Source organism: Megascapheus bottae, chromosome 21 (assembly GCF_031878675.1).
Source record: "Megascapheus bottae isolate mThoBot1 chromosome 21, mThoBot2.hap1, whole genome shotgun sequence".
Lineage (NCBI taxonomy): Eukaryota > Metazoa > Chordata > Mammalia > Rodentia > Geomyidae > Megascapheus > Megascapheus bottae.
The window spans coordinates 6,687,917-6,707,322 of record NC_143529.1 but is presented as its reverse complement, the minus strand read 5'-3'; the positions used below and the strand labels follow the sequence as shown (position 1 = coordinate 6,707,322).

The following is a 19,406-nucleotide window of genomic DNA, read 5'->3' as shown; positions in this document are numbered from 1 at the left end:
CTAAACACAGACCTATGGTATGACCAAGCCATTCCATGACAAGGCATCTACCCTGAACATCATGACCCAGGATATGATAAGGACACCTGCACAGCCATGTTCACTGCCACACTATTTACAAGATATCTACTATAGCCAAGATATGGAAACTACCCAGATTCCCCACACATAGATGAGTGGATCCATCCATAGATGTGTGGTACCTATATACAATGGAAGTTTACACAGCCATCAAAAAGAATAAAATAGTGTCATTTGCAGGGGAATAGATGGAACAAGAATAAATCATGTTAAGTCTGGTTAGCCAAGATCAGATAGGCGAAGGGTATATATACTCTCTGATGTATGAAAGTTACATCTAAAATGTACTGGGATGTGACAAATTATACAGGATTCTAGATATGTACAGTGAAACCAGAAGACAATACTCTTAGAAGAGAATCACAAAGGTGAAACACCTCTTCTTATGTACATGAAATTCTATTATAGAATGAACACCAAAGATATGGAGACAAAGGACTTTTTCTTTTTGGTTTTTCTTTTTCTGCTGATTCTGTAGTCTTTAGTTATATGCAATGTATTTATCTGAATATTTGTAGGAGAGTTGGAGGAGAACACAGAAGGAAAAAGGGTGAAAAAGTGCAGCATGGAGTGCAGTGGATATTGATGAAAGTGAACTACAGTACAGCTCGTGGGTGGAGACGGGAGAGAGGGAATGGTAGACAATGAAAGAACAGATGACGCTGTATGAAGGGAAATGTACTATCACCTGATGCATGTAAATGTAACCCGTCTATATAGCACCTCTATAGTAACAATAAAATAAATTTAAAAAATAACTTCTGTTTAGAAGTGTCCTCAATGTGAAAAAAGATCAGAGAAGATTATGAGTATATTATAATGTGTTGAGATCATTACAATTCCAAGTGGTTTTCAGTCAACTAGCTAAAAGTCATCATTAAATGATAAAGTAACAAGATTCTAATATAATAAAACAATTCTTCAAGATTCTAACAGATAAATTAAATACAAGTGAGATCATCACTGGTACACTGACATACACTGAACTAGTAAAGTGCTTATACATGAATTTGGGGAGGGAACTTTATATATAAATCTATAGAGATTATATGTTTTATATGATCAGATGTAATCACCACTTGAGATCTCTGAAAATACCTTGAAAGAGAAAAACCCCATTTCATAATTAAAAATCTTTGATCTATTTTATGATACTTAACATCTAAAATGAAGTATAAGAATCTCTTAAAGGATAATGCCTTATCAGTCTAGGGTTATAACCACCCAAATTCAAGGGTGCTATCCTTTAAGAAAGGATAGTCCCGAAGCCCGGTGCAGTGGCTCACGCCTGTAGTCCTAGCTACTCAGGAGGCTGAGATCTGAGAATCCTGGTTCAAAGCCAGCCCGGGCACTAAAAAGTCCATGAAACTCTTATCTCCAATTAATCACCAGAAAAATAAAGGGGTAAGGCAGTATCCTTGAGCTGAAGAGCTCAGGGACAAGGTCTAGACCCAGAGTTCAAGTCCCACGACTGACAAAAAGGAAAGAGTGATATTCCCTGAAGTTGTTTAAGGAAAAGGTATTATATGGAACTTAGAAAGATTGCTCCTCCAAAATGAGTATTAATATACATCTTAAGAATAAATCAAAGGTAGTTCAGTCTGGTTACATAGCATGATGTTTGCCAATAAATTCATATTAAGCAACAACAAAATGTCAAAAGGCTAGAACTATGCCACCTAAGCCACAATTCCACTACCAGCCTTTTGGTGTTTAATTGGAGTTAAGTGTGTTGGAGCTGGCTTCAGTCAGTGATCTTCCAATTTTAATCTCCTGAACAGCTAGGATTAGTGGGATGAGCTATCAGTATCCAGCTGAGATTCCATCTCACCTCTGCTAGACTGGCTAGTGCCAATAAAGGAGGTAATGATGCGCACACACACACATTATTCAATTGTTTACTTTCATTTTTAAAAAGTGAAGTCATGGGCCAGAAGTTTGGCCTACTGGTAGAGTGCTTGCCTAGAATGCAAAGACCTGGGTTTGATTCCTCACTACTTCATACATAGAAAAATCTGAAAGTGGTGCTGTGGCTCAAGTGATAGAGCACTAGCCTTCAGAAAGCCCAAATGCACAGGCCTTGAATTCAAGCCCCAGGACTGGCAAAAAATAAGTAAATAAAAAGTGAAGTCATTGTCCATTCTTTCTAACATCTTACTAGTCTTCAAGAACACAATATTCTGACCTATCTTGAATTTACTGTATTTGAAATACTTTCTCCTTTTGCTTCTTTTTAGTTTGTAACAATTATGTATAAGGACACATTAAATACTAACTTCTTTAATATGGGAAAATCTCTTGTTTTGATTTGTAGCTACACTTTAATTTGGCATAGAGGATACCATTGGAGATGCATCTTTTAAAATAAACTTATACCAGAGTAACAATATACAAACTATTAAATACAACTATTAAACATTTTCTTTATTTGTACCTAAGATAGCATATACAATAAAAAGTGCTAAATGTCTGAAACAAGCTTCACTTATTCTGTAAATTAGGTCACTTAAAACATTAAAGGTCTTCAAGCTTAGTTATTCAACAACTCCCTTTCTCATTATCAAGAGAGAAAATGCATTCTTTTAAAAAGAAGCGCTCATCTGTGGAAACTTTCTAATTAACTTGGTGCAGAGCATGTGCAAGATGGCAGTTTTCTACACTGTTTCAGCATTTTAATTGGCAGAAAATGCTTAGCGGCCTGTTCACAACCCCCCTTGGTAATTAAGCTAGGGTCAACTCTATGACTAAATGAGCCAATCTTGTGAAACAAATGATTTCCACCATGCACAGTATACAGCATATTTGGTTTACAGCAGTCTTTGAACAAAGTTAATGAGGTAGTAGCTGTGTCACTATGGGAGATTTATATAGAACAAGTTAACCTTTCTTAATGGTGTAGCAGTCATTAAAAATAATTACTAACAGGGCATTCTCTGTAACAATTATTAACATCTATCAGGCCATAATTAATTCAAGCTGCATTTCTGACATTGCTAATAACCACCTGCAAACAACTCATCAATATTCACTATTAGTAAAGTATTTGTTTTCAAAACAAATACTATTTCCTCTAAGCTTTTCAGATTGAATAACTTGTAACTTTTAATATTACTACAGTTAAATAGCTTCATTATAATATATGGATTACAGAAATATTACAAAAGACAACTAATTAATCCACAAATGATTATGTGAAACCAGCTGGAATTTTTAGAAACTGTCACAATAAAAAAAGCTATTGGTGGGGCCGGGAGTTTGGCCTAGTGGTTAAAGTGCTTGCCTAGCATGCACGAAGACCCAGGTTCAATTCCTCGGTACCACATACATAGAAAAAAGCCGGAAGTGGTGCTGAGGCTCAAGTGGTAGAGCTCTAACCTTGAGAAAGTCCAAGGACAGTGCTCAGGCCCTGAGCTCAAGCCCAGGACTGGCAAAAAAAAAAAAAAAAAAAAAAAAAAAAAAAAAAAAGCTATTGGTTTCAATTTCAACCTTGTCAAACTCCATTTTCCCCGTGTAGAACAAATGTATTTTATTTCTCAATTTTAATTCTGGTTTCCCTTTTTCTTCTGCTGTGGTAAGGGATGTTACAAGGACTGTGCTGTGCCTCTCAAAGGTGTTACTCACCTGCAGGTCAAGGAAGATGACAAATATTATGTACCTCAAGTCCAGTTAGTGGACTCACCTTGTCTGTCTTTACTGTTCTTGCCAGACTGAACCCAGCTTGTTTATATCTAATAAGAAGCACAAACTTTCACATAGTACTAACTCTGAAACATTAACAGGGAAGTATCTAAATACTGAAGTAATGCTAGCTGCATATAATGGTGGGTGGGGGAAACCTTGCAAAGTTTAAAATGGTAGTAGTTTTATTCTGGTTGAAGTTCTCTAAAAGTGAGGGTGATAAAGTTCATATGCTAACCATCTGGTATTCCTCAGATATTCTTGGAGTTTACCCATATTAACTTCTCTTCATTTCTTTAAACATGTAATAGTCTTTACTTCTTACCAGAGGTTCTATCACTCCTAAAAGTTAATTATAACATCAAATAATTTTAATTAGGGAGCTCATTAGTTATATTTGCTCATCAAGAAGGATCAAGTTATCAGAAACCTTTTCTTCCTTTTTACTCTAGTTTTCTTTGTTTTTTACTCTAGTTTTCTATCCATAGCAAAACATTCCTTCACAAGATAGAATAATGTTTGAGCCACCAGTCTTCCTACAATATTTTTAAAACATGCACACTTAAAATTGATAAAGCACTAGAGTCTGATGCTGATAAGACAACAAACCATAGTTTGAAATATATATACGGATAGTATTATAAGGGAAAAAAATCTGTTTCTTACCTGATGCCCCTACATTTGCCTTATCTTCAGGAACCAGACCTTTATCCTTATTTAAATCTTCAACTAAAAGTTTGTCAAAATGCTCAATACAAAGCCTGCTGTCGATCTGATAAAGCAATGCAGGGCAAAGGTATGTAAATAGATCAGGTGAGATGGGAGCACTGGCACCATGACCATAGTATTTTAACAACTGAGTGACGTTCAAACACTGCAAAGAAATTGATAAAAATTTTTAAAAAATTAAGTAAAAGAACGTCTTGAAGATTATGCAGAAAACATAAGCTATACAATAAAAATATTCTATTACTTGAAAATAATATAATAGATATCTAAAATTAATCAAACTTTATAGGAATTTATGTACAAAATTGTAATAAGGATACATTCAATAAGATTACTCAAAACTTTCTATGGGTTTCAATCAGTTTTCTATTCCAGCACATAAAAGATAATGATTTATAACTATATCCTCAAGATTCTTATGGATAAGTAAAATAGTCATTTGTCAAATTATAATCAAAACTGATTCCAAATTAATACAATATAGCTTAGAGAATCTGCTTAGATGGTGTACTTGTGCAAGGTTCTACTTATAGTGCTAGAACAGAAGAAAAGTCACATTTTCAAAAGGGGGGGTAGAGTGGGATGGGATAGCTATGTGCCAGTGGTTCATGCCTGTAAATCTAGTGACTGAGGAAGCTGAGATTTAAGGATCATGGTTCAACACCAACATGGGTGGGAAAATCCATGAAACTCTCATCTCAATTAGCCACCACAAAAGCATGAAGTGGAGACATGGCTCAAGTGATAGAGAGCTAGCCTTGAGCAAAAAGCTTAGGGAGAGCACCCAGGTCCTAAATTCAAGCCCCACGACTAGCAAAGGGAGAGAGTGTGTGTGTGGAAGAGACACAGACAAACAGACAGACAGACAGAGAATATTACATTGGAAAATTCTATCCCAATGTGAGCCAAGGCAAAAAATAAATAAATAAATAATAGAAAGAAAAAGATCTAGTAGGTACAAGACCCTGGCTTGATCCCCTACCAACACACACACACACACCCCTGGGCAGCTTCATCCACTGGCATTTTTAAGATAAAACAAAGTAGAGGGGCCAGGAGTTTGGCCTAGTGGTAGAGTGCTTGCCTAGCATGCACGAAGACCCAGGTTTGATTCCTCGGTACCACATACATAGCAAAAAGCTGGAAGTGGTGCTGAGACTCAAGTGGTAGAGTGCTAGCCTTGAGAAAGTCCAAGGACAGGGCTCAAGCCCTGAGCCCAAGCCCAGGACTGGCAAAAAAAAGTAGAAAACAAATGGCAAACAATGTTGGATCTACCATAAACTAAGAGTAACTAATATCTACAATTAACACAAAGAAAGAAAATAGTCCTGCCCTTCTGGCAGTTATCTTTACAGACCTACCATCTCTCTGTACTAGATTATATCAGTCAAAAAAAAAAAAGACCAAAAAACAAAATGAAAACAAACAAAAAAATACAAGTAGCAACTGAAAAGTAGTGGTTCACACCTCTAATCCTAGCTGCTCTAGAAGCTAACATCTGAAGATCATGGCTCAAAGCAAGCACAGGTAAGAATGCCTGCCTACCCAGGAGACTCTATCTCCAATGAACTACCAGAAAAGCTAGAAAGTGACTCAAGTGATAAAGCACTAGCCTTGAGCAAAAATGCTTAGGGATAGTACCCAGGCCCTGACTGCAAACCTCAGAAACAAAAACAAAAACAATATCATTAGGAAACAAAACCAGAATCAGCAAATATTTTTTAAAAAGTCTCCTCAGGTCCTAATTCAAAAACCCTTAAGAAGGTCTCCGTATGCGACTTAGTGGTAGAGAGATTACCTAACATGCTTGAAGCATGGAGTTCCATTTCTCAGTACCACATAAACAGTAACAGTTGGAAATGGTGCTGTAGATCAAGTGGTAGAAAGCTAGCATGAGCAAAAGAAGCTCAGGAACAGTGCCTGGTCCCTAAGTTAAAGCCCCGGGACCGCCCACTAAAAACCCTAAGAAAATTCTCAGTATGCATCCAAACTGTGAGGACACCAATAACCAGAGTAATAAACACCTTGCAGATCTGAGACAACAAATATGATTATCAAGAGCAGAGTATAGAATCTTTTTTAATATTTTTTATTGTAATTAATAGAAGGGTTACATTACTTTCACCAGATAGAAGGTACATTACTTCACAGACATTGATTCCCTTTCTCATGTCTTGGTCCCCATTTCCCGTATCTTATCCACAGAAAAATTTAAAATCACACTAGATATTTATAAATATTACTTGCGAATCAGTGGGGTTTTTTGTTTGTTTGTTTGTTTTGCCAGTCATGGGGACTGAACTCAAGACTCCTTAGGCTTTCTCATGACTTGAGTCACAGCACCACTTCCAGCTGTTTTTTTTCTTCTTCTATGTATGTTGTACGGAGGAATCGAACCCAGGACTTCGTGCATGCTAGGCAAGCACTCTTACCACTAGGTCAAATTCCTGGCCCATGAATCTGTGTTTCTGACTGCTAAAAACCAAAGTATCTAAGGATTTAGCTAAAGGAGAAATACATAATTATTTACTTACATGCAAAACACATCAATGATAGTTACAGAAATGTTGACTGTTTTCTACATTCAAGTGATATTGTCTTTTCATATGAAAAAATACACCAATTCAACCAATTTTTCTAAACTGTAGAAAGGATGCTAAATAAACGAAAGTTGTACCTTTAATGAAGCAGAAATAAATGTGCTCAACAAAAATAGCTTTGCTAAATAGCTTTCATTTTCTAAAATGAAAAGTATTGAAGAGTATTAAAATATAAAAGGAATAAAAAGAAAACAAGACTTTCCATTGGAGTTTGCTATCATTGTAAGTGTTCACATTCACCTTCAGTGAAGTAAAGGTCTGAGAAATGTCCAGATCCCTGAGTGAAAAGGCTGTTATTTTAGCATAAAACCTAAACCTAGCACATATAGAAAAGACTTAATTTTGGAGCTAGAAAAATGACTTTAAAGTATTTAGTGGTCAGTTAATAATTATGAAAAACAAACTATTCTAACTACTCCCCAAAAGGACAGATTGTACAACAGTCTCCAAATATTCAGAGATTAACATTAGTAACAGTGAAAACCTGGAGAGGCAAACCATTTATATGCAACATTGTATAAGGAAACATTAAAATAATGTATTCTTAAACATTTAAACTTAGATTTGAGATACTAAATAAGGCAAATAACAATCCAGACAAAAGAAATCTTCACAATGATTCTGGTTCCTTAATGTTTTTGTGAGGTGTTTTCCCCCCCCACCAGGTGATCCATGGGAGAATGTGGAAGTAATGTTAAATTTGAATGATTTCCTACCGTTTATCTGAGATGAGCTACAGGGTGTTTGAATCTCTTGTTTTACTTACTTCGTGTGGATGATCATCTTCACTCTGGTCTTTGTGATTAGCAGCTGAATAAATCGCACTTTTTTTAACATGTGGTGCTTCACGCTTTCTGGTATGTCGAAGCTCGCCATTATCGGGATCAAACTCTTGGTGTCCGTGAGCAGGGCTGTGACCACTGTGTTCTGGAGAATGTACGTGAGCATGGCCCGGGCTGTGCACGCGCTCGGGCTTGTGGACCCGGTTGTGTTCATACTGTTCTCCCTGATCATGGTTCGGGAGCAAACCTGGAGTAATGACCTCAGAGTTTTCATTACTTTTCTTCACTTTTTTCTTTCTCCGTCCTTTCAGTGGCTTTACTTCAGACTGTTCCTGGGTTTTATTAGTCTCTGTTGAAGGTCCGTGACTAGGCTCCCCACGCTCACTGTGAGTAACAGAATCATTGTGAACATGGCGCGTGGTGTTATGGTCAGAGTGATGATGGAGACGATGGTGGTGATGGTGATTATGATCATGCCCGCGTTTATCATCGGACTTCACAGGTACTTCAATTGTCTCTTTCTCTGCATCACATTTATGGCTCCTTTTCGTTGGTACACTGGTCACAGTGTGATTTTCTGGATTTAAGTGATTGTGGGCATGCTGGTGGTTATGTGAATGAAAGTGCTTTCCCTCTTGAACTGCCAAAATATCTAAGTGAGAAACATGATCATGGCCAAGGTCATCATGATTAATCTCAACGACTTTTATCTCTCCGAGGCCCAAGTTTGTTAAAAGTTTCTCCAGACCAAAAAATGATAATCTTCCATTTTCGCCATAACGGTCAAACAGTTTTTCAATATAGTAATTTTTTTCGTTTTCAGCATCCTGCACTGAAAATTTGTTTGGCTCCAATTCTGTCGGTCCACAGTGGTGTCTGTGGAGCTCCTCGGGTCCATCCTCATGTTCTGCATGGCAGTGGTTGCAATGATGGAAGATAAACGTCAGCAAACAAATGAGGCAAAACTTAGTGTGCATGTGTACCTTCATTTCTACTTTTCCTAAGGGATTTAAAAAGACAGAGGGATTAGCTCACATGTAGGTACATTCAGAATAATCAAATTTTCTGACGATTGATAATCCATTAAGCAAATATTTCCATGTCTATCATTCTTTCATATTCCAATCACCTATTCAAAGGGGTGCCTTTAAATTTAGTGTAAGCCTTTAAAGTTAATATAAATTTCTCCAGATTCAACCTTCTGCTTTTTTTTTTTTTGCCAGTCCTGGGCTTGAAATCAGGGCCTGAGCACTGTACTTGGGCTTTCTCAAGGCTAGAGCTCTACCACTTGAGCCTCAGCACCACTTCCAGCTTTTTTTTCCTTGTATGTGGTACTGAGGAATCGAGCCCAGGTCTTCGTGCACGCTCGGTAAGCACTCTACCACTAGGCCAAAATCCCAGCCCCACACTTCTTCTCCCTTTAAGTAGAAGGCCCAGATGTCTTTATAGAATTACACAAAGATCATTGGTTTCCTACGTGATACTGTACAAAAAAGTGGTCTTGGTAAAAGGAAGTCCTGCTTAATGTAATAAAACAAAACAATCTTACACAGTTGTGAGATGTAAGATTTAAAGCCCACTGTTATTTCTAATACTGGAAATGATTTCAGAATGAAATCAGAAATGCCCATTATAATAACAAATAAGAATAAACAATACATGAGATCTTTAGAGAAAAGAATTGTACATTATTGACAAAAATTAAAAGACCTATAATAAATGAAAGGCTCTATCATGTTTACAACTAGATGAGTTACAGATCCAATTCCATCACAATCAACATTTTACAAGTACTCTGTAAAACATGCTGAGCTATTTTTCATATTAAAGTAGAAAAAGAAAGTTTCAAGAGTGGCACTGTGGCACAGTGAAGAGCTCAGGGCCCAGCCCCAGAGTTCAAGCCCCATGACCAACAACAACAACAACAACAACAAAAAAAGCAGGGAATGGTGGATGGTGGCTCATGCCTGTAATCCTAACTACTCAGAAGGCTGAGATCTGAGGATCCTGGTTCAAAGTCAGCCCAGACACTAAAAAGTCCATGAGCCTCTTATCTCCAATTAATCACCAGAAAACCCGAAGGGGCACTGTGGCTTGAGGGGTAGGGTGGTAGCTTTGAGCTGAAGAGCTCAAGGATAGCTCCTAGGCCCAGAGTTCAAGCCCACGACCAATATTTTTAAAAAAAAGAGTGGTCATGCTATCCTTGAAGAGAAAAAAAAAAAAAGTAAGTAGCCAGGTGCCAGTGGCTCATCTCTGCAAACCTAGCTACTCAGGAGGCTGAGATCTGAGGATCATGGTCCAAAGCCAGCCTTAGCAGAATGTCCCCGGGAGACTCTTACCCCTAATAAATGATTCAAAAATAAACCACAAGTGGCACTGTGGCTCAACTGGGAGAGTGCTAGCCTTGAGGACAAAGAGGTTTAGGGATGGTACCCATGCTCTGCGTTCAAGCCCTAGGACCAGGGAAAAAAAAGAAAAAAGAAAAAAGAAAAAGGGTGGGGGTGGGGGGAAGGGAAATGAGGACCAAGACATGAGAAAGTGTATCAATGTATGTGAATTAATGCACCTTCTATCTGGCAAATATAATGTAACCCTTCTATTAATTACAATAAAAAATATATGGAAAAAAAAAGAAAAAAGAAAAAGGTAGGTGCATGTACTTGACTAGTTATATTTCATGTAAGAACAAACTGACCAAGATTAAAAAGGCACAAGAACAAACAGATCAGAGAAACAAAATAGTCCTTTAGTTGATTGTTTGGTTAATCAGACTTGCATAATTAGTCTGGATAAATGTAATAATGAAAGATTACACTGTGTGGGGAGCATTGGTTCACACCTGTAATCCTAGCTACTCAGGAGACAGATCGGAGGATCGCAGTTTAAAGCCAGCCTAGACACCAAAGACCACGAGACTCCCATCTCTAATTAACTTCTAGAAAATGGGAAATGGGGCCGTGGCTCAAAGGGTAGGGCAGCAGCCTCAAGCTGAAGAGCCCAGGGACAACGCCCAGGCCCAGAGTTCAAGCCCCATGACCCACCAAAAACAACAACAACAACAACAACAAAACCCCAAAGATTACACTGTGGTTGTAATACTATGTCTTGAGGCAACATATATTAGTAGACAAAAAGCTCAAAATTATCACAAATTATTTCACTCCACCCTGGGGCCATGGGCTAGCCATGTTAGCCAGTTTTTCTAGTGTGCCTGATGCAAGATAACACATGATAGACAAAGTTTATACCAATAAACTATCAGTACTCTAAAATGACATTTAAGCCAACTGAGTATTATGATTATCACACTACATGAAGTTGACTTATATATGGCATACCAGGATGCAAATTTTAACTTATATTCTATAGAGAATATATTTCATTCCAAAGTCACCCTGAATTTGAGATTTGGCTTTTAATCTAAACATTTCCATTTCTTATGAAGTCTCATGATTCATTCATGTCAGTCACTTGAGATGCATCAAGGTGTGTGTGTGTGTGTGTGTGTGTGTGTGTGTGTGTGTGTGCATACCTGTACTGGGGATTAAACTCAGGTTCTGGGATCTGTCCCTATGCATTTTCATTCAAGTCTAGTGTTCTACCACTTGAGCCACAGCTCCACTTCTAGCTTTTTGGTAGTTAACTGGAGATGAGAATCTCAGCAATCTTACCACCTAGGCTGGCTTCAAACCCCTACTTCGATCTTCAGCCTCCTGAGTAGCCAGGATTACAGGTTTGAGTCACCCACACCAGGCACAACCAATTTTATTTGTACACTAATGAAGATGAATGGGTATGGGTGATTCAGATCAGTCAGTATCAGGGAAAAAAGATACAAATACCTTTAGTCCTTAAATGCTACATTTCTTGTTGCTACTAAGATTCCACTAGAAGATGCTAGTACAAGGCGAAATCCTGAAAGTTGTTCCACTTTTGAGACCTGCCATTAGGTTTCTTCAGTACACATTATTTCATTGTCATATCAATAGTTACAAGCAATATAAACAAGATAGGTGTGTATATTGATCAAAAGTATCACATGTATGACTCCACGAAACACAAAAGCTACAGATAACACACAAAATTTAACTTGGACATTTATTTCTTCTTTAAATGCACAGTATTTAATTTATTGCAAAGATTCAAAAATGTAGAGTCCCCTAACATGAACGTAGGAATGAAAAACTATAAGGGACATCACAGGAATAATCTTAAACCTAGCTAATTTTTTTTTACGTTAAGTAAATCATTCGTGAATTTTACACATTTAGTTTACAAGTACAACAAAGTGTGTGTTTAAAAAAAATTATCTGTTTGAAAGAAGTACACAACTGGTAGCATTGAAGTAGCTATTTCAGAGCCATCTCCCAAAAGGAGGTCCCTAAGGGCCTAGGTCTAAGGATAGCTCTGTTCCAGTCATTTTAAAGCATACCAGCCCTACATGGATCGTGATAATTCGGCCAGTGGAAACAATGAATAAGAGTCCAGGTTCAGAAATTTCATCTTCAACAGCAAGGACACTGGAGTGACTCTATGGGCAAGAAATTAGTCATGTGGCCTCAACTGGGTCAGAAAATAGTCACACCTATAATTTTATAGCAATTTTTACAGAAAATAATTTTGCCTACAATTTTATAGGAATATATTTTATGGAAAAGTCTCACCTATAATTTTACATAGTCTCACCTATAATATTATAAGCATTCTACATTCTAATCCACAGCACAAAGTATCTTTGATGTAAGCAAAGGAATAGGGGGGGGGATGTAAGTCCATATACCATTCAACCCTTTTACAGAGCTCAGGTGTGCCTTAGGTAAAGCATTTTCGCATGTCTCTTACATTTTGGAATTTTACAGATTTTGTACACTGAGAATATTATTTATCACTGAGAATATTATTTTAATGTGACAAATCTATATGGAGCTAGATAACACTCGATATTCTTATTAGATGCTGTAAACACTAGTGTATAATCCTACAAATGAAATGGGAAAACACAAACTTCATGTTTTCATTGTTGATTTTCTATACATCATCATAGTTGAAATTTGGGTTCTATCATTGTTTGGTATCACTTTGTCTTGTTTTCTTGAGACAAAGATTCACTATGCAGCCCAGCCTGGCCTAAAACTAATGATCTTCCAGTTTTAGGTTCTTGAGTACTAAGATTACAAGCATATACCACTATGCCTTAATTCACTGCATAATTTTGAATTAAGAGCACAGTAAAGCCAGGTGTAATGGCTCATGTTTGAAATCCTTGCAACTCAGGAGGCTGAAAGCTGAGGATCATGATTTGAAGGCAACCCGGGTAGTAAAGTCTGAGACTCTTATCTCCAAATTAAGCACTAAAAAGATGGTAATGGAGCTATGGATGGCTCATGTAGCAGAATACTTGCCTTGAGCACAAAAGCTCAGAAACAGGGCTGGGAGTGTGGCCTAGTGGTAGAGTGCTTGTCTAGCATGCACAAAGACCTGGGTTTGGTTCCCTGATACCACATACATAGAAAAGCCAGAAGTGGTGCTGTGGCTCAATGGCAGAGCGCTAGCCTTGAGCAAAAGTGCTCAAGGACAGTGCCTCGCCTCTGAGTTCAAGCCCCAAGACTAGTAAAAGACAAACAAAAAAAAAACGAATAAAAACTCAGGAACAGTGTCCCAGGTCCCAAGTTCAAGCCTCAGGACAAACATAAAAAAAAGAGAGAATATAATAAATTTACAAGAAGGCAATTTAGTCTTTATGCTAATCATACTATTTGACGGAGGATTTTTGGAGGGGGGCAGTTCTGGGGCTTGTACTCAGGGCCTGGACACTGCCCCTGAGCTTTTTTTGCTCAAGGCTAGTGCTCTATCATTTTGAGCTACAGCATCATTCCCAGATTTGGGGTGGTTAACTGGAGATAAAAGTCTCATGAGGACTTTTCTTCTTCGGCTGGCTTTACACTGTGATCCTAAGATCTCAGCCTCTTGAGTAGCTAGGATGGAAGGCTTCAGCTACCAGCACCCAGCTTAGTTTGCTATTTGTATGTAAGTATTTTACTTTGTAGGTATGGAGAATTTAGAAATCTTCTGCACATAACGTTCATATTAGGGGAAATCATGGAGACACCCTGGACTTCTATTAAAACTCCATTTCTTTACCTGGCGCTCGAATGCATGCGCATACTTTACTCATGAAAACAGCTAATGTTTTATACATAACTTTTCTGCATGTATGTTAGAACTGAGGCTTTTAAGCCTTTCAAGAATATATATTTCATCTTTTACTCAGTAAGATTCATTTTTTAAAAACCTAGAAACAGACCCAGGCACTGGTGGCCCATACCTGTAATTCTAGCTACTTAAGAGGCTGAGATCTGAGGACTGTAGTTCAAAGCCAGCCTGGGCAAGAAAGTCTGTGAGGCCCTTATCTACAATTAACCACCAGAAAACTGAAAGTTGAGCAAAAAATCTCAGGAACTGCACCAGGCCCTGACCAGCTCCAATGACTGACTAAATATAAAAATAAAAGCTGGGAAACACTGACTTTCCTAAGTTTTTTAATTTTGAAGTAATTTGATTTAATGGTTGTTTCCATGTCCTTTCTATTCGACTTTCCCAACGATAGCACTCACTAAACTGCAGATCTTAATTAATTTTCATCATCATTTTCATGCACTTTTGAAAACATGTTAATAAGAGGTGGGTAGAGACAGAAGGAAGGGCCAATAAGAAATCTAAATGGAGCTAGGTACAGTGGCTCACACCTGTAATCCTGGCTACTCAGAAGGCCAAGAGGATCAAGGTTAAAAGTCAGCCCAAGCAATGAAGTCCATGAGACTCTTATCTCCAATTAACCACTAGAAAACTAGCAGTGATGCTGTGGCTCAAAGGGTATGTCGGTAGTCTTGAGCTGAAGAGCCCAGGCCCAGAGTTCCAGCCCCACGACCAACAACAACAACAACAAAAAGAAAGCTAAATGGTAATGAATATAGATACGTAGTTTATTTGCATGTATGAAAATGAACAATGAAACTTACTGAAAACATTTTGGGGGGAAGAGATGGAAGAAGTAGGTGGGACTTGTAAGGCTACACCATTTATATGAGTAGAAATGCAATGTATGCTAATAAAATAAACTTAAATACTGCAATAGAAGTTTATTTTTTTTAATCCAGCAAGAAAAAAGAAAGAAAAGATACTACTGTTAACTGAGCTTGCTTAGCAAAGCACATTCTTAGAAGAAAAGCTAGCTAGAGCCCTAGTGAAAGAAAATATACTAAAAGAACACATATACTAAAAGAAATGATAGAGAAATTTAATTACACAGTGCCTGAGATATATTGGTTAAATGTTCTCATCATAAAAAAATAAGTGAGATAATGCATAATTTAGCCATTCTAATGTGTATACATATATCAAAACACAACGTCATATGAAAAAGGGCACAATTTCCATTTATCAATTAACAAAGCCCCTATGAAAACTTCACAAGCTGTGGGCCAGAAGTGTGGCCTAGTGGTAGAGTGCTTGCCTACCATGCACGAAGCCCTGAATTCGATTCCTCAGTACCATATTCACAGGAAAAGCTAGAAGTAGTGCTATGGCTCAAGTGAGCACTAGACTTGAGCAAAAAGTATCCAAGGACAGTGCTCAGGCCCTGAGTTCAAGCCCCAGGACTGGAAAAAAACAAAAAACTTTTCAAGTCTTTAATTACAGTATACCTATTCAGGTTTTTACAGTATGAAGTGTTAAGTTACAGGATTTTATCTATTTAGTTAATTAGTGCCAATCATGGGGCTTGAACTCAAAGCCTGAGTGCTGCCCCTGAACTTTTTTACTCCAGACTAGTACTCTACCCCTTGAGCCACAGCTCCATTACTGGCTTTGTGTTAATGAGAGAAAAGTGTCTCATGAACTTTCCTGCCACAGTTGGTTTCGAACTGCAATCCTCAGATCTTAGTCTTCTGAGTAGCAAGGATTACAGGGTTGTGGCTGGCTGAGAAATGCCTTTTGAAGGTACAAAAATGTTTATAATTTTATTCTTTCAGTACACAGACTTCAATCTCTTTCCACTCTAGATGGAGACATACAGTAACAGGATTTCAACACCAAGTTGCCACAGATTCTAAAATGGATCCTCAGCAGATTGGAAGCAGTGTGTGGACAGCACAAAATCTCCATATATATATAATATATATATATATTATATATATACTATATGCTATATATATAGTATATACAATATATATTATATATATACTATATATATGGCTGTTATTAGGGCTTAAAATCTGGGCTTTAAACTTTTGACCAGATTTTCTTGCTCACAGTAGTGCACTATCACTTGAGCCATGCTTCCAGTTACAGCTTTTTGTTGCTTATTAGAAAATCTCCTGGATTTATCTGCCAAATTTGGCTTAGAACCTTGATCTTCAGATCTTGGCCTCTTGAGAGGCTAAAAGTATAGGTGTGAACCACCAGTGAGTGCCTGATTAATATTGACATTTTTTTTAATGCTGTTGACATGGTAGCTACTTCTTCCCCACAGGTAAACTTTCTGCTCAATTAGTTTTATCTGTCCTCATGCTTATTTTGAACTATCAAGGTCCTTGTAACTGTTACTGAAGAAGATACAGTTAGGCCAGTTAAGACACTTAAAGGCTCTTACGAATAATCCAAATGCCAAAGCTACTTAATTTTTATTTTTTATTTTATTATTATTTTTTTTTGCCAGTCTTGGGCTTGAGCTCAGGGCCTGAGCACTGTCCTTGGACTTTCTCAAGGCTAGAGCTCTACCACTTAAGCCTCAGCACCATTTCCGGCTTTTTTCTATGTATGTGGTACCAAGGAATCGAACCCGGGCCTTTGTGCATGCTAGACAAGCACTCTACCACTAGGCCAAACTCCCGGCCCCAGCTACTTAATTTTTACTAGAAAACTACAATCTAATTATCAATATCAATCCAATATCTTTATTTCAGTTTAATAATTTCAAATATGTAAGAAAACTACACGAATTCCCGAACATAGTTTTAACTATATTCCCTTTCCTTTAATAGCTACATTCTAAAACACAGAGATATACAACAGGAAAATTATCAAAAGAAAATTATTAATACTAGGTGGAAAAAGTAATTACTTTAAGAAGAAAACCTTTCTTCAATGCAGCTGTTGCATAATGAACTTATAGCTCAAAACAAGTATGTGGGGTACTGGTGGAACTCAGGCGCTCAGGCCCTAAATTCAAGACCCAAGACCAACACAAATAAAAGGGGGGGAAAATGTAACACTATTTAACATCCTAAACCAAAATATAAGTGGAAATTATGAGTATAGGGCAGAGAGCACTATTTACCATAGCAAAGCTATAGAACTAACCCAGATTCCCCTCAGTAGATGACTAGATCAAGAAGATGTGGTATTTATACACAATTGTATACTGCCATCAGAAAGAATGGCATCGCTCCATCTGTAAGGAAATGGAAAGATTTAGAAAAAAATCATATTAAATGAAGTACACCAGACCCAAAGGAACATAGGCTCAATAGTTTCCCTCATTTGTTTTTTTTTGTTTGTTTTGTTTTTTTTATTGTAATTAGTAAAAGGGTTACATGATATTTGCCAGATAGAAGGTGCATTAATTCACATACATTGATACCCTTTCACATGTCTTGGTACCCATTTCCCTCCCCCCCCACACCCCCTACCCGTCTTGGTTTTCCCCCCTTCCCTATCAAATAGTTTCCCTCATTTGTAATAATTAGTACACACCAAGGACTCTCCTAGCAGAAGATTACAATAGCACAAAACATAGAGACATAAGGCCATAGAGGATGAGGCTAAAAGAAAGGATCTCCAGGATACGGAAATAAGAGCTTTATGTTGCGTGATTGTTGTTCTTAATGTACTGTTATTTCTCTTCTCTTTTGTTGCCCTTTGGTTAGTCTCATATTGTTACAGTATCTTACTTTGCTACCTGGCATATTGTATATACGTTTATTTGAAATAAGAAAAGGGGAGGGAAACAAGATAACTGGGAGGGGGTGAGGGATAAGAAACTGGGACAAAAACATGAGAAGGGGTAAACGTGAGAAGCAATGCACCTACTATTTAGTGAATATAACTGTAACCTCTCTATACATTACAATAATAATTTTTTTAAAAAAGAGTATAGGGCAGAGCTGGGAATAGGGCTTAGTGGTAGAGTGCTTGCTTAGCATGCATGATGCCCTAGGTTCGATTCCTCAATACCACATAAATAGAAAAAGCCAGTAGTAGTACGGTGGCACAAATGGTGAGGTAATAGCCTTGAGCCAAAGAAGCTTAGGGACAGTGCCTATGCTCTGAGTTCAAACCGAAGGACTGAGAAAAGAAAAAAAGAAAAATATGAGAATGTATGCAAAGAAGTGAGAGTGGGAGGACCATAATTTAATCACCTTTCACTGATTTGAAATCAACAAGAAACAATTATACTATTGGGAGATGTGGTAGTGAATAACAAAAGATGCAAGTAAAGAAAGGAATGGGCCTGTGATCTCTGGGCAGAATTTGAAAGGAGAAAAAGACTATCTTTCCTCTTGAAAAGCTGCAGAAATTTAACAGACTATTTAAAGAACTATTTAAAGAACTATTTCATTAAGTTATGTTTATGTATTAGTTTGATTAAATTAAAAAAGCCAAGTCAGCATTTGTAAATTTTGTTTCTCTATCAATAAAATTACATCACATGAGAAAAATACCTTACAATTTAAGATTTTCACAAACATTTTTAGTTTATACCCAAAATGCAAACATTTTAATTCCAATGTCAGTATTGTTGCCTACTTGTTTGTAATTCCAAAGTGTGGAGAAAGTCTATAAAAGTTTTAATGTTCTAAAAAGCATTAAATGTTTATAACCAAATTATTTTCTGAAAAAAAATAATCTTGGTTATACTGCCACCAACAGTATGAACACAGCATTCTAACATTATTGTTAATTATGAAAGTAATAAAAAGACCTTGCTTGCCTTTTTGTTCCAACGTCTAAAATGAATCAACATATATGAATTTTATGTTACATAGCTTGGTCATACTTCCTCATTTTTCAGTTCTGCTTGCTATCCTTTTAAGTCTTTAGGTCCCTGCTGTAGATGTTTTCATGTTAAGAAAAACAAAATTTGTTGTATTTTCAGGTCCTTGATTTGAATTTAAGAAGTCTTTTTCGTTTTCCTAATATGTACCCTCCTTTAAAAGAAAATGTAGGGGCCGGGAGTTTGGCCTAGTGGTTAAAGTGCTTGCCTAGCATGCATGAAGACCCGGGTTCGATTCCTCGGTACCACATACATAGAAAAAAGCCGGAAGTGGTGCTGAGGCTCAAGTGGTAGAGCTCTAGCCTTGAGAAAGTCCAAGGACAATGCTCAGGCCCTGAGCTCAAGCCCAGGACTGACAAAAAAAAAAAAAAAAAAGAAAATGTAACTAACAATAACAGGATCTATCCAAAACTAAGACCGCCAATATTCAACAACAGTTCCCTCACAAGGCAGCACATGCTTATAATTCCAGCACACAAAAGG

General features: G+C 37.3%; 1 protein-coding gene across 4 annotated transcripts in view; it reads right to left on the bottom strand.

The window, feature by feature from the left end:
* The window catches only part of Slc39a10 (solute carrier family 39 member 10), a 114,491-nt gene that overhangs the window by 22,728 nt on the left and 72,357 nt on the right, over nt 1–19,406 (bottom strand). For all 4 annotated transcript variants that reach the window (XM_090354516.1, XM_090354518.1, XM_090354515.1 and 1 more), the window contains 2 exons: nt 7,855–8,870; nt 4,426–4,633 (listed from right to left, as the gene is read on the bottom strand). In XM_090354516.1, the coding sequence (XP_090210642.1) occupies nt 4,426–4,633; nt 7,855–8,859 (1,213 nt within the window). In that variant the 5' untranslated portion in view covers nt 8,860–8,870. The remainder of the gene's footprint in view (nt 1–4,425; nt 4,634–7,854; nt 8,871–19,406) is intronic.